Source organism: Chiloscyllium plagiosum, unplaced genomic scaffold (assembly GCF_037043375.1).
Source record: "Chiloscyllium plagiosum isolate Xiang-an unplaced genomic scaffold, Cpla_swu_hap1 HiC_scaffold_3, whole genome shotgun sequence".
Taxonomy (NCBI): Eukaryota; Metazoa; Chordata; class Chondrichthyes; order Orectolobiformes; family Hemiscylliidae; genus Chiloscyllium; species Chiloscyllium plagiosum.
Window position 1 is genome coordinate 3,870,576 of NW_028270141.1, and position 15,924 is coordinate 3,886,499.

General features: G+C 38.3%; 1 protein-coding gene across 8 annotated transcripts in view; it reads left to right on the forward strand.

Annotated features, from left to right (window-relative positions):
- The window catches only part of agbl5 (AGBL carboxypeptidase 5), a 131,402-nt gene extending 115,920 nt beyond the window's left edge, over positions 1-15,482 (forward strand). For all 8 annotated transcript variants that reach the window (XM_087977072.1, XM_087977071.1, XM_087977073.1 and 5 more), the window contains 3 exons: positions 1,432-1,550; positions 9,679-9,774; positions 12,779-15,482. In XM_087977072.1, the coding sequence (XP_087833198.1) occupies positions 1,432-1,550; positions 9,679-9,750 (191 nt within the window). In that variant the 3' untranslated portion in view covers positions 9,751-9,774; positions 12,779-15,482. The remainder of the gene's footprint in view (positions 1-1,431; positions 1,551-9,678; positions 9,775-12,778) is intronic.
- The last annotated feature ends 442 nt before the right edge of the window (positions 15,483-15,924 follow it).

The window sequence follows — 15,924 nt, forward strand, 5'->3', positions numbered from 1 at the left end:
ATTCCCTCTTATACCTTTATTGCCACTCTACCTGCTTTCTATCCCTCCAAGATATGTTTATTTGCATTTCTTCCATAGAATTCCTACAGTGTGGAAGCAAGTCATTCAGCCCATCAAGTCCACACTGACCCTCTGAAGAGCATCCCACCCAGACCGACCCTATCCCAGTAATGGTGCATTCCCCATGGCTAACCCACCTAACCTACACATTCCTGGATTCTATGTGCAATTTAGCATGGCCAATCCACCTAACCTGCACATCTTTGGACTGTGGGAGGAAGCCAGAACACCTGGAGGAAATCCCTGCAGACACAGGGAGGATGTGCAAACTCCACACAGACTGTTGTCCGAGACTGGAATCGAGCCCAGGTCCCTGGCACCATGAGGCAGCAATGCTAACGACTGAGCCACCAGGCCCTAATTTCAATTTTGTTCAGTAAAGTGACCAGGTTTCTGTCAATACTGTAGCCTTTCTGTAAAATCAATCAAAAGTGCCTAATATTCATCATTTTTTGAAAAGGATCATTCTTTTCCTGTTTATTTTTTGCTGTCTTAGCTATACCTTCCTTACCTTTCAGTTTTCCTTGATTCATAGGATTTAGAATGTAACTTTTAGTTTGAAGCCTAATGTAGGCCAGACCAGGTAAGGATAGTAGTTACATTCCCCAAAATGACATTAGTGAACCAGATGCGTTTTTCTCTGACAGTCCACAGTGGTTTTGTGGTCATCATTTGATTCCTAATTCCAGATCTTTATTGATTATATTGAATTCAAATGTAACCATCTGCTGTAGTGGGATTCAAACCTGTTCCCTAGAAATTACCTGGGTCTCTGTTAACAATCCAGTGATAATACCATCACCTCCTGGAAATGTGTAGAGTGCTGGGCAGGTAAGATTGCAGCTGGGGAGGGGGCAGGGTGCTAGATGGGTAGAGTCTCAGGAGAGCCAGGTGCCGGAGTTAAAATGGTGAGGTAAGTAATGCAGTGCTTAGGGTAGGTGGGAAGGTCAGGGGTAGGTCAGGGTTCTGCAGGAGCATGGGTCAGGTCAGACCATGTTTGGTCTAAGGGAAGGTTCACAAAATCGGGTTGGGTCAGGTAGTGGGGTTTGGAGTCTACATAATTCATTGCACCCTTTTGGGGTGTTTCTTATTGGCATACAAAATAAAGTTTCTTTCCTAATTATTGAATTATCATCAATTTCATTGAAAATAAGTGTGTTGAGGAACTTGGTGTGATAGATTAAGAGGAACTATGACAAACATTTTGAAGGTTATTTTTACAAGATTCATTTTTAAATATTTGGGTTCAGATATTGAAGAAGTCACAGTTTGGCACATAAATATTCACCAGATGGTTTATTCCTAATTTGACTTGGGTAAAGAGTGGAAAATAATCCATGAATTTATTTCCTCCCTTGGCTTTATCAACAGGTAGCATATTGAATTGTTCCGCTATGACTTTGTCTCCATCAGCACTGAAATGTAGTTCTGAAGATTCTGTGTCCACTATTAATGGTGAAGTAGAAACGCAGCTGGATATTTCTGAGAAGGTATTTGCATTTTTGCTGTCAGTTGTGGCTGAGTTCTTGCCTCTTAGTCAAAAGGTTCTTCGTTCAAGTCCCATTTTTTGGACTTGAGTGCAAACTCAACTTGTGAGGAAGTATTGCACTGTTAGATATGCCAGTGTTCGTGGTGTTGGTGTTTAACTGAAATCCATCTGCTTTCTCAGGGAAATGTAAAAGATCCCATGGCACTATTTGGGAGAACAATTGAGATTAGACTCCCTATAGTGTGGAAAGAGGCCATTTAGCCCAACAAGTCCACATCGATCCTCCGAAGAGTAACCCACCCAGAACCGTTCCCCTACCCTATTATTCTACATTTTCCCTGACTAATGCACCTAACCTACCCATCCCTGAACATTATGGGCAATTTAGCATGGTCAATTCACCTAACCTGCACATCCTTGGATTGTGGGAGGAAACCGAAGCAAGCCCACACAGACACGAGAGAATGTGCAAGCTCCACGCAGACAGTTGCCTGAGGCTGGAATTGAACCTGGATCCCTGGCACTGTGAGTGCTAACCATTGGGCCGCTGTGCCACCCCAATGTTGCAGTTACTTGCCAATTTTTCCACCAATCAGTGCATTAAAACAGATCATGTGAAGATCATTGCATTGTTTTTGTCAAGGTTTGCTGTGCACAGTTTGGCTGATATGTGCACCGTACTTTGAAGTGGTGACGACTTGAAGTGGTGCTTTAGCTGTAAAGCATTTTGGCATGTCCACTTTGGGTGGGCATTAAAGGTGGTCTGTAAGTGCAAATAATTATTTTAAATTTTTAAAAAAATCACAGTGCTTTTGTCCAGGACTGGTCAACCTAAAGTGTCTCCAATAGCACAATTAAACTGCTTCACAAGTCTGTGATGGGTTTATATTTCTGATAGAACTAAAGTGGAGATCTGCCAAGCACGTTCGTTAATTTTATAAGGAAGGGCATCAAGCACTTCTCTTATTGAGAATTTGACCCATTTTCTAGGTCAAACTGAAATAAATAGTCCTAAATATATATTATTTCAGAAAGCAAATTATTCTCTTCCTTATGAAAAAAGGGCACTAGAATTAAATATCAAATTTGAATTGTGTCAAATTTAATCTTGTAGCATTTGTTCCTTCTTGTCTGTTCCTTTTTTTTATACTTGATCATAAGATGCTTCTCTAAATAATATTAACTTAATAAAGATTGTTGTTTTTATTTGCACAGAACGGTTGTGCATTTCCTGTGAAATTATTTAAGAAGCAATGAAATTTGGGTGTCCAAGGTACTCTGCCAAGGGCATTAATTAGCACCAGTGGTTATTTTGTTTTGTTTTCTCCTTTCTTCTCTGTACCATGCTGGGACCAGAGTCCGGGCAAATCACATAACTAACTGCAGTCATAGGGGTCAGTTACATGGAAAATTATAAGGAAAGATAAAGGGGGGTGGCTCATCAAATGTTATTAAAGTTTTTTGGGGAAAAAATAACAGGACAGAGAGTATGGAAAAGGTCAGGAATCTAACTTCAGGCAGATTAGGGAACAACTATGAGAAGGGGGAGAGTCAACACAGGGCTGAGAGTTTTGAACTTGCATGCGCAAATTGAAATTGGCAGGTATGATGCTGTGGGTATCACAGACGTGGCTGCAAGAGGATGAAGGCTGGGAACTAAATATCCAAGGATATGTGTCCTATCGAGAGGACAGGCAGATGGGATTGCCTTGTTAGTAAGAAATGAAATGAAATTGACAGTGACAAATGATGTAGGGTCGGAAAGTGTAGAATCTATGTGGGTAGAGTTGAGGAACTTGAGAAAAGACCCTGATGGAAGCTGTGTACTGCCCTCCTAGCAGCCATCAGAATTTGGAGAAGAAAATATTTAAGGAGATAGAAAAGGCTTGTAAGAAAGGCACCGTTGAAAATATTCAATCTACAGTCGTCTTGGAAAATCATGCTGGTGGTGGATCCCAAGAAAAGGAATTTAGGGAATATCTTTGAGATGGCTTTTTTGAGCAGCTTGTGGTAGAGCCCATTTATAAACTGGCAATTCTAGATTTGATGATATGTAATGAGACAGATTTAATTAGGGAGCTGAAGGTGAAGGAACTTTTTACAGGGCAGTGATGAAGTGTGATAGAATTCACTTTGCAGTTTGAGAGTGAGGAACTGGAATCTGATGTAATAATATTACAATTGAGTAAAGACATGAGGGAGGAGCTGGCTAGAGTTGATTGGAAGGGGAGCCTAGCAGGGAAGATGGTGGAGCAACAATGGCAGGATTTTTGGGGGTAATTCAGAAAGCACAGCAGGAAGAAAAAACATACTAATGGGAGGATGAGGCAACTGTAGCTGACAAGGGAAGTCAGGAACACCATAAAAGCAAAAGAAAAAGCATCCAATGTGGTAAAGATTAGTGGGAAGCCAGAGGATTGGGAATCCATTAAAAACTAGCAGTGATAAAAAGCAATTAGTGGAAGAAGATGAAATCTGAGAGTAAACTAGCTAGTAATATAAAAGAAGATTGCAAGAATATTTTTAGATATCTAAAAGGTAAGAGAGAATCAAGAGTGGACATTGGCGTGCTGGAAAATGAGGCTGGAGAAGTAGTAATGGGGAACAAAGAAATGGCAGAGGAACTGAATAGGTACTTTGCATCAGTTTTCAAAGTGAAAGACACTAGAAGCATACTGAGCTTCAAGGTAGCTAGGGTCATGAGAAGGTGTTGGGGAAGCTGAAAGGTCCAAAGGTGGATAAATCACCTGGAGCAGATGCATTGCACCCCAGAGTTCAGAAGGAAACGGCTGAGGAGATTGTACAGGCATTGATGGTGATCTTTCAGGAATCATTGGAGTCAGGAAGGGTCCCAGAGGACTAGAAAATGGCTAATGTAACACCCCTGTTTAAGAAGGAAGGGAGGTAGAAGGCTGGTTTCCTGACCTCAGTTGTTTGTAAAGAGTCCATTATTAAAGATGAGATTGCAGAGAACTTGGAACAGCATGGTAAAATAGGGCTGAGTCAGCACATCTCATCAAGGAAAGGTCTTGCCTGACAAATCTGTTATAATTCTTTGAGAAGGTAACAAGCAACTTAGACAAAGGAGAGCCAGTAAATGTGATGTATTTGGATTTCCAGTTGGCTTTTGATAAGGTGCCACACAGGAGGCTGCTAAATAAGATTAAAGTTCATGGTGTTAGGGGCAAGGTACTGGCATGGATAGAGGATTGGCTGACTTGCAGAAGGCTGAGAATGGGAATAAAGGGGACATTTTCAGGATGACATCCGGTGATTAGTGGAGTTCCACAGGGGTCCATGTTAGGGCCACAACTATTCATGTTATACATTAACAATTTGGACAAAGAAACTGAGGGCATATTTGCTCAAATTTGCAGATGACACAAAGAGAGGTGAAGGGCTAGAAAGTGGGAAGGCTGCAGAAGAACTTGGACAGGTTGCAGAGAGGGCAAAGAAGTGGTCATTGGAATACCAGTGTGGAAAAGTGTGAGCTTATGCACTTTGGTAGGAAGAATAGAGGCAAAGACTATGTTCTAAATGGGGAAAGGCCTCAGAAATATGAAGCACAAAGGGACTTAGGATTCTCTTAAGGTTACCATGCAGCTTTGGTAACCTTAGTAACCTTAGTTGGCAGTAGGGAAGGCAAAAGCTTAAAAATGTGTTGCTGGAAAAGCGCAGCAGGTCAGGCAGCATCAAAGGAACAGGAGAATCGACGTTTTGGGAATAAGCCCTTCTTCAGGGAAGGCAAATAAAATATTTGCATTCATTTCAAGAGGACGAGAATTTCAGGAGGCTATGTAACATAGAACATAACAGGTTACAGCACAGTACAGGCCCTTCGGCCCTCGATGTTGCGCCAACCTGTGAAATTAATCTAATGCCCATCAAACCTGCACCATTCCATTATTATCCCTATGTATGTCCAATGCCCATTTAAATGTCTTTAACGTCGGCGAGTCTACTACTGTTGCAGGCAGTCTGTTCCACACCCCTACTACTCTGAGTAAAGAAACTACCCCTGATATTTGTCCTAAATCTATCGCTCCTTTAAAGCTATGTCCCCTTGTGTTAGCCTTCACCATTGGAGGAAAAAGGCTGTCACTGTCCAACCTATCTAACCCTCAAATTATCTTATTCGTCTCGATTAAGCCACCTCGCAACCATCTTCTCTCCAACGAAAACAACCTCAGTTCCCTCAGCCTTTCCTCATACCAGGCAACGTCCTAGTAAATTTCCTCTGAAACCTTTCCAAAACTTCCACATCCTTCCTATAATGCGGTGACCAAAACTATAAGCAATACTCCAGGTACAGCCTTACCAGTGCCTTGTACAGCTGAAGCATGACCTCGTGGCTCTGAAACTCAATCCCCCAACCAATAAACACCAACACACCATAGGCCTTCCATACAACCCTATCAACCTGGATGGCAACTTCTAGGAATTTATGCACCTTGACACCAAGATCTCTCTGTTCATCTACATTGCCAAGAGCTTTACCATTAGCCCAGTACTCTGCATTCCTGTTACTTCTTTCGAAGTGAGCTACCTCACACCTTTCCGTATTAAACTCCATTTGCCATTCCTCCACTCAACTCTGCATCTTATCTATGTCCCTCTGTAATCCACAACATCCTTCAGCACTATCCACAACTCTGCCTGTCTTAGTGTCATCCACAAATTTACAACCCATCCTTCTACGCCCACATCCAAATCGTTTATAAAAATGACAAACAGCAGTGGCCCCAAAACAGATCCTTGCAACACATCACCTGTAACTGAGCTTCAGGATGAACATTTCCCATCGACCACTACCCTCTGTCTTCTTTCAGCTAGCCAATTTTTGATCCAATTCGCTAAATCATCTTCAATTCCGAAACTCCGTATTTTCTGCAATAGCCTACCATGTGGAACCTTATCAAACACTTTACTGAAGTCCATATACACCATATCAACCAGTTTACCTTCATCCACCTGTTTTGTCACCTTCTTGAAAAGCTCAATAAGGTTAGTTAGGCATGACCTACCCTTCACAAAACTGTGTTGACTATCTCTAATCAAATTATTCCTCTCCAGATGATTATAAATCCTATCCCGTATAACCTTTTCCAACACCTTACCAACAACTGAAGTAAGGCTCACTGGTCTATAATTACCAGGGTTGTCTCAACTCCCCTTCTTAAACAAGGGGACAACATTTGCTATCCTCCAGTCTTCTGGCACTACTCCTGTCGACAGTGATGACATAAAGATCAAAGCCAAAAACTCTGCAACCTCCTCCCTGGCTTCCCAAAGAATCCAAGGATAAATCCCATCTGGCCCAGAGGTCTTGAATATTTTCAGATCTTTCAAAATTGTTAAAACCTCCTCATTGTCAACCACAATCCCATCTAACCTTGTCGCCTGTATCTCCGTATTCTCGCTAACATTGCCCTTTTCCAATGTGGGAGGGTTGTCAGGTATCTGATTGAAACTTGAGAATACTGAGAGGCCCGAATAGAGAAGCAGGAGATACTGGGATTTGAAGGCATGATATCAGAGTGAAGGGATGACCCTATGGAACTGAGATGAGGAGGAATTTCTTCAGCCAGAGGTTGGTGACTCTGTGGAACTCATTGCTGTAGAGGGCAAGTCGTTGGGTGTATTTAAGACAGAGATAGATAGGTTTTCTTGGTAAGGAGATCAAGGGTTACGGGGGAAAAGGAGAATAAGGCCGATTATAGTTTCAGAAAGGTTATAAATACATGTTAACTTGCAGAAATTAGCCGGTCCATGTCATACACAAGCTTAGTATCCGGGGATTGTGTAAGCAAGCTTTGATTGGACATGCTTATATTATAGAAATTCTCCAGCTGATTTCCTGCTTCATTGTGTTCCAAAAACTGTATTTCCAATTGTTGCAAATGAATTACTGTAGCTCTGCTATTATTTTGCTCTTTCGTGGGGAAGTCAGGTGAATCTCTTTAAGTATATGTTTGATTGGCAACTGCATTTGAGCGGACAAACACTATTTTGTATAATGTGAATTATTTACCATTACTTCAGTTCTGAATCTTGTTTAGAACGTAGAGCATAGAACATTACAGCGCGGTACATTCCCTTCAGCCTTCGCTATTGCGCCGACCTGTGGAACCAATTTGAAGACCATCTATCCTACACTATTCCATTCTTATCCATATGTCTATCCAATGACTATTTAAATACCCGTAAAGTTGGCGAGTCTACTACTGTTGCAGGCAGTGTGTTCCACACCCCTACTACTGAGTAAAGAAACTATCTCTGACATCTGTTCTATATCTATCACCCCACAATTTAAAGCTATGTTTCTCATGTTAGCCATCGCCATCTGAGGAAAAAGACTCTCACCTTCCACCCTATCTAACCCTATGATTATCTTGTATGTCTCAGTTAAGTGGCCTTTCAACCTTCTTCTCTCTAGTGAAAACAGCCTTAAGTCCCTCAGCCTTTTCCTTGTAAGGGGCCTTCCCTCCATACCTTCCTTGTAATACCTCGTGAAATTTTAATTCCAAATGGTTCTGGGACTGATGTCCTCCTTTTCAGTGGTCAGTTTTAAGCCTTCAGGGTTAGGGGTAAGTCAAGTCAGTTACACTGATACTAGCCTGGGTATTGAACTGCAGGCTTATTAGATTAGATTAGATTACTTACAGTGTGGAAACAGGCCCTTCGGCCCAACAAGTCCACACCGACCCGCCGAAGCGCAACCCACCCATACCCCTACATTTACCCCTTTTAACCTAACACTATGGGCAATTTAGCATGGCCAATTCACCTGACCCGCACATCTTTGGACTGTGGGAGGAAACCGGAGCACCCGGAGGAAACCCACGCAGACACGGGGAGAATGTGCAAACTCCACACAGTCAGTCGCCTGAGTCGGGAATTGAACCCGGGTCTCTGGCGCTGTGAGGCAGCAGTGCTAACCACTGTGCCACCGTGCCGCCCTTATGTTGTCCTTTCTTGAAAAGAAGCACCTTTGTTGTCTTCCATGTTCTGTAAGGAATAGGATTTCATAAAATGCACTTTTTGTGTTGAATGCCCACTGTCTGCTCTGGTCAAGTCAACACGATTTTTCAGAGTCCCAGAAATTGGCTTTTCTGCCAATTAACATGTGGAAAGGGCCATGTGCTTGTTTTAGGTCGTCATTTAGGACCCTTGACAATTGTTAATGTGATTAATATTGCATTGGATTTTGCAGGGCCCTTGAGTTGCAGAATATAGTTCAGTAAAGCTGATCATTTTTTTCTCTATTTTCCATCTTGGGAATGTGCATGAAAAACTATTTTGTAGCTGACATTATCCAGTTTCTAACAGTTAATATATCTCCTGTGGCACTGTGTGTGAGCTGATGGAACATTTTATAACAACCCAAATTTGTAACAACTCACTATGTGCAGGTTGCTCTGGAGTAAAGCCTTGCTGATTAAAATTAATTTCCAATGTTAAACTAAATTTAGCATTATTTATTCTTGCTCCTACTGCATTTGTTTCATATCCATTTTGCATCCATGTATCTCTAACTTGTCTACACATCTCTTTCTGCATTATATTCCCTAATCAAAAAGATTCATTTTGGAATCAACCCTATTTTGGAATGTTACCAACTTTTTCCTTCATACTTGCCCTGTTCATTCTTTGGGTCTGGCCCATGTTCATCGGACGATAGCTGTTTTGTTATAAATATCATACCACGTCAAGTCAGCAAAACAACTAGTAATAAAAATAAATAAAATAAGTAGAAATGGGCCAAAATAGCTTACACAATCATTTTGGATCGAGTTATTGTCCTGACGTGGGATTTGGATGAACATTTTTGTTTTTAAAAAATATATTTTAATTTCAATGTATTTTAAAGAAACTGAAATGTATTCACTTTTCTTTCCCACAATATATTTGTTTTCTGTCACACAACCATATGCAAACTCATCGAATGTTTTTAATAGTGATCAGTTTTATGCACAGTTTATAAAGGATGCAGTTGTGATTGAACACTGAAATGAGAATTGTACAGGAAAGACTTCAATCATGTGCAATTTTAAATGCATTTGATAGTCAAAAAAGATATTTGAGTAGTTCTGATTATTATTATAATAATTTTTGTACTTTTTCAACAGCTTTCATTGGCAACTGGAACAGAGCAGATGCCTGCATATAGACAGATATTTTCATTTTGTACAGAGGGCTGATACTGCAATTCTACTATTTCTATGGTTTGTATTAAAAACCTTTATTATGTGTACTTTACATCTGCCTGAATTGAGTGTGCCTGTTCACCTTTATGCCTGTGTGTTTAAGTTGGTGGACAGAGTGTGTCAATGTGCTTTCAGTGTAATGTTGGTCTCATCGGGTAATAAACCAGAGAATTTTGTGCAGCATGTTTGGTCAAAGTGAAACCTTTTCACGTGATAGTTCAAAAACACTTGCCGTGTTCTTAATTTTAATTTTCAAACCTTTAATTAGAAACTGAATTGCTTAAGGCACTAATTACACTTAGCAGAAATTACATACTAGTGAAGAACTAATGGGGTTGATTTTTCTGACCCTTGTGTACTTGTATCAAAGCTGCACTACCCTGGGTGGGTGTCAGAGTCAGGAAATAGAAGTGATGATCTTGATTGTGTGGTCTCTTCTCTGTCATTTTGATGATGTTCTGGGATTTTTCAAAGGATTGAAAATAAAATTGGTCCAATTATTTTTTGTCGTAATTTTAGGAGTTTAGGCCAAGTCAGAAAAAAAAAAGAACTGTGGATGCTGGAAATCAGGAACAAAAACCAGAAATTGCTGGATTTCTGTGGCGAGAAGATAGAGTGAATGTTTTGGTTCTGCAGTAGGGTCACTGTTTTTCTCTTTCCAGAGATGCTGCCAGACCTGCTGAGTTTTCTGCAATTTTTCTTCTTGTTAGGCTAATCCAGAACTGAGAGATAAACATTGCATGTCATAAAACAGGGGAAGGAAAGAGACAGGCTGATGGTAATATTTTAAAATAGGATTGCTTAAAAAAAGTGTTTTTTTTAATAATAGGGAACAAATTTTGCCAATAGATATATGCACAAATTAGAGATGCAAAGTGAGATATAAAACAAAAGAAATAGGAGTAGGAGTCCTCCATACAGCCTGTGCTTCACACTTCAGTCAGATCATGGCTATACTTTCCCATCAACTCCATTTTCCCATGTTAGCCCCATCCCCTTTTGATATCCAAAGCTCAGCCAATCTCAGATTTGACTGAGCATCCAGCATGTGAGAGGGGACTTTAATTGTTCACAAATAGACAAGGAAAAGGTAAGGGACATAATAAAGAGAAGGAGGTGTTTCTGTAATGTGTCCAGGACTGCTTTCTTTATCAATATATTTTACTTTAGTGGGGAAAGAGACAGTGCTAGCTTTAGTTCTAAGAAATGAGGTGGGAAAGTCAATAGTGTAGCAAGATTAATATCTTCAAAAAGATGATGATAGCATAATTAATTTAAATTAAATTAAATTGTAAAAGAGAGCAGTTTACGAAAAGACAGTTGACTGGAGAAAGCCAACTTTAATTAGCTTAACCAGTGCTAGCTAGATATGTTGGCAGTTAAAACCATGAACAAAAATGGGAAAATATGCAGGCAGAGGATGATTAGAACCTGAATAAAAATCGGAAGAATTGCGGCTGCTGTAAATCAAACGAAAACAGAATTTGCTGGAAATGCTCAGCAGGTCTAGCAGAAGCTGTGAAGTCAAATCAAAGTTAATGTTTTGGGTTCAGTGACCCTTCCTCAGAACTAGAATCTGACTGAATATGTCGACAAAAGAAGATAAGACAGTGTAACAACTAGAACAGATAAATGACACTCTTTAAGAAAGAACCATTTAACAAATATCAGGCTAAAAAGAAAATCAAAAGCAAAAATAAAAAAGGCTTATGCAGCTTATAAAGAGGTGATGGGTGAGAAATTGACAGTCAACATTAAAAACATAGTGAATTGAGTTTTTAATATAAAGGAAGAGAACAATTTTTAAAATGATGCAAAATAATGAAGGATATCTTAAATAGATGTTACTGAATATTTTGCCTCGATATTCCCAGTAGGGTCTGGCAATGGGAATGAAAGGGTAGAGACGAAGAAATTTGATAGAATGAGCAAAGATAAAGAAGTAGAATTGAAAAAAACTGAAACATTAATGCGGAGATAGATAGCAGAGCTTCTGGTCTACATGTGATTCCAGTGGAAGCAACATCATTTATTGTTAGTTCCCCTGGGAAACTAGGGGCTGACAGGAAATGTTGTCATGCTAGTGTTGCCCAAACTACATACATCCCTGAACTCTGAGCTCAAAAACTGCATGAATTTATGTAAAACTCCGTTATCTCACTTTTTAGATTAGAATCAGTCTAAACATTATGGCTTAGACAGAGAACACAGGGGGCCAACACCTTCAACATATTGTCTTGCTATCACCATTGTTAACAGCTAACCTGAGAATGCAACTTTAAAAAAAAGGTTTTGTGATTTACACATGAAAGAAGTGAAACTATCACTGTATTCTAACAGATGAAAGGCTTAACAGACAATCAATTTTTCAATGTATATTTTCAGTTACATCACACTCTAAATTTTTGCTATAAATTCTGTTTTAGGATTGAGCCCTCCACTACCACCTGATGAAGGAGCGTCGCTCCGAAAGCTAATGTGCTTCCAATTAAACCTGTTGGACTACACCTGGTGTTGTGTGATTTTTAACTTTGTACACCCCAGTCCAACACCGGCATCTCCAAATCATACATCCCTATTGAAGTTCTACACCAGTATGAGAGAGTGATCTGAACTTCAGTTCTAGGAATTGCAATATCAAAACTTGCAGATGACATGAAAATGGAAAGCACAGTTAACATAGAAATTGTGAGCAATTTAGGAAAACATAGTGAGTTGGTATTTTGTGCAGATATTGAATGAAATTTTATAAAGGGGCTATGCAAGGTGATGCATTCTTGGAAGGAATGAGAGAAAATATACATTATGTAATAAAACTAAGTAGAAATTGTGCCAGTTTTAGAGGTTGGGGGTTCAGGTACACAGACCTTTGAAAATAGGAGGTCGTTGTTTAAAACATTTGAGATCCTAAGTTTTATTAATTGAAGTACTCAATAAATAAAAAGCTAATGTTAAATCCATGCAAATCATTGATTAAGCTGCATTTGGAATGTAACATCTAATTTTAGTTCTTTTTTTTTAGGAAGCATAATAAGCTGATGGAAAGGATTTGAAAGAGGTTCCACTAAGAGGGAACTAAAGATAAGAAATGGAGTATTTTCGTTAGGACAAAGAATTTTAAAAGAAAATCTGATGAAAGTGTACAAAAATATTCCAGGTGGAAATCTAAGTCCATAAAGACCTGCAGAAAACGAAGATGGAAGGCAAATCTACAACAGCTTTTAAAAGAAATTAGATAAATATGTGAAAAATAAAACATTTAAAAATATAAAGAGAGGGTAAAGCAATTAAACTGAATGCATAACTTACGGAGAAGTGACACTGGATTGATGGGCTGAATGGACACCTTAACTGACATTTTAGCCTCTAGAAGGTTGAATCCGTGCTTGGAAGCTTGAATATTCTGCTGTATCATACTGGGCACAAATAGTGAATATAGTTTAACTAGCAAAGGACTGCTGATGATTAGACTGGAGTTGCTGCAAGTTGACTTCTCACAACTATTAATATCATTGTTGGAAATGTCATTGACAAATTTTTCAAAATAGTTCTCTTAAAAAAAATTACATTTTTAAACAAATGTTTACTATAGCACATTGTGGTTTTCAAGACTTTTAAGATTATTCCTTATTTGATCCATTTTAACAGCCAAATTAATAACAATGTCAGAAATGTCAAAGTTCCTAACAGTGCCTCAAAATACACATTTAGAAATTGTATGAAACTGTAACACACTCACAGCAGTGTTGCACTGATGCACACAGCATAAACACTTTTTAAACTTTGGGACATTTTTGAGACCATTTCAGTGCAGCTATTTGTCTAAGCTTTATCATGAGTAGATTTTGTTGGGATTGTTGGCCTATAACAGCTTATTTATTCCCACACTAAACACAATATTTCAGTAAACCACCTTTTTTAATTAAACTATCTGTTCTGAAGTCTGCAGCTCCATTCTGTGTGCTCCATTGCTTGGAAATCAGTTGGTCCAACCCTAGATTAGCGCCACAGATTTGTATCCGTACATTACGCTATTGTAAATTGAAGTTTTATGGACCCCATAATCAGAATAACTTTTGGCACACAGGATAGCTCCATGATAATTTGTTCAGTTAAGAAATACTATTAATTGCACATTTCACCATTTTAATTGTTTATGACTACCCAAAAATGATTTCTACCTGACTAAAAGATATAAAACTGTCTCCACATAGCTTTATTGGTTTGAGTTAGTTTCAAGAGCAAGAGTTTATCAACAGTACATTTGCATTATGTTGAGTTATATTGTAGCTCTTCCAACAAGTGCAGTATGCCTCACACTCTCTCAGTTTTGCAGTTCACCAATTCAGTACCAGTATTTGAAGCTCTGCCTACAAAGCAGCGACTTCAGCCTAAAGCTTCTGTACCAGCACTGTTTTGACATTACAAAGCATTCTTTGCAAATGCTCCTATTAAGCAGTTTCTGCTACATATCAGTTTAATGACATGTTACACAAGTGCCTACTGGAAATGGCTGAAACCATAAATGTTCCAACACTAAAACAACCTATTTGACCTACCAGTGCTACTGATAGAAACTGACTAATTAAACAATTTTATTATTTTGTAGGAATTAATCTCTTGTGTGATATTTGTTTTCTAAAGAAACTGGATCCTTGATTCCTATACACCACCTATATAAGATTTAGGACTTTTGAATATTTGAGTTGTTTCTACTTTAGAACTCACTACTGATATACAGGTAGTTGCTGTTAGTTTTAAAATTCACATTTGACAAATTTCTGAAATTTGAGCTTTTATTATTTAAAATCAAGAAATTTAACATGTGTAATATATAAACACTACTTGACAATGTAAAAGACTATCTTCTGAGACAAACTTTTGTACAAAATTATCTTATGTAATATTTTGTGATCTAAAGTAAAATGATTGTGGAAATGGTTATAATGAAATGTATCTGTAATATATGTGGAGGTACTGTATATCTGATTTTAAAACATTTTAGTTATTTGTACAATGCAGTCATTTAGACATGGTGTCATCTTTCATCAAAGACCAATCAATGCAAATTTCAGTTGTGCAAATGACATTTACTCAGATTTCATTCTCTGCAGCAAATGTTTAAAACTACTAACATCACCAGTTGTGTACAAATAATTAACCAAAAGAAACATTAGCTTTTGTGCTGGTTTGAGTTCCCTCATAATTACTTATAGCATAATTTGTTTACGACTTAGATCAAAGCCTTGTTAAAACTGAATGATATCTGATTAATTCTCTACTTCGTTATCTCACCTGTGTCTTTTGAATACTAATTATTTGATTCACTGAATATATTTGCACACTTGAAAATATTGAGATACATTTTTTCTATTGTAATACTTGAATTTTTATAATGGGATCATCCTCTCTCTACAAAATTTGGCAAGAAGTGTAGGTAATTGATTTTGTATACAGTTTTCTTTCTAAGAATGTGTTTGTGTCTTTCTAGCAATATTTTAAATATTTTTCATAATAGTTCAGAATAAGGGTAGTTTTATTTTATTTTGGAAAATGAGTATTGGCAGACTGAGTTGGGTAATGGAAATCAAATTCCTATTATGTATGATCTTGTCTCCTTCCTCTCTCCCTCGTACTGGAATATAATTTAATCCCTTCTTCTCTTACAAACTTTGTGTAATTTGCATGTAACTTAAAACTACAACTCATAAAGTTCTTAATAACTATTTTTGTGTGGATGAGGATACAGCTGAATGAAGTCTATATCTTTTCTTTGTATTTCGCTGTCACACAGAATTCCTGTGTTTAGATACAATATGCAAAAGTTCTTTAAGAGATGTCCTATATTGGATTGCATTTTCTACAGTGACTGTATATCTGCAGATAATGTTTTACTATTAAATCCTCCCACAAGTTTACAATTTTCACTTTAAGTACAACGATAATGGGTGATTTTGAGATCTGCACTCATTTATTTTCATTGTCTAGGTTTCTAACTGTGTAGATGAATAGAGTAGGAGAAGTTTCAGAAGCTTATCCAGCTGCACTATAAGTACCATGAGTCACGGTAATTATAGGTGTACTTGCAAATGGGTGTTTAGACTCAATAAACTACTTTTTCATATCTCAATGTATGTAAATTTAGCAAATGTTCATGGACAAGCATTT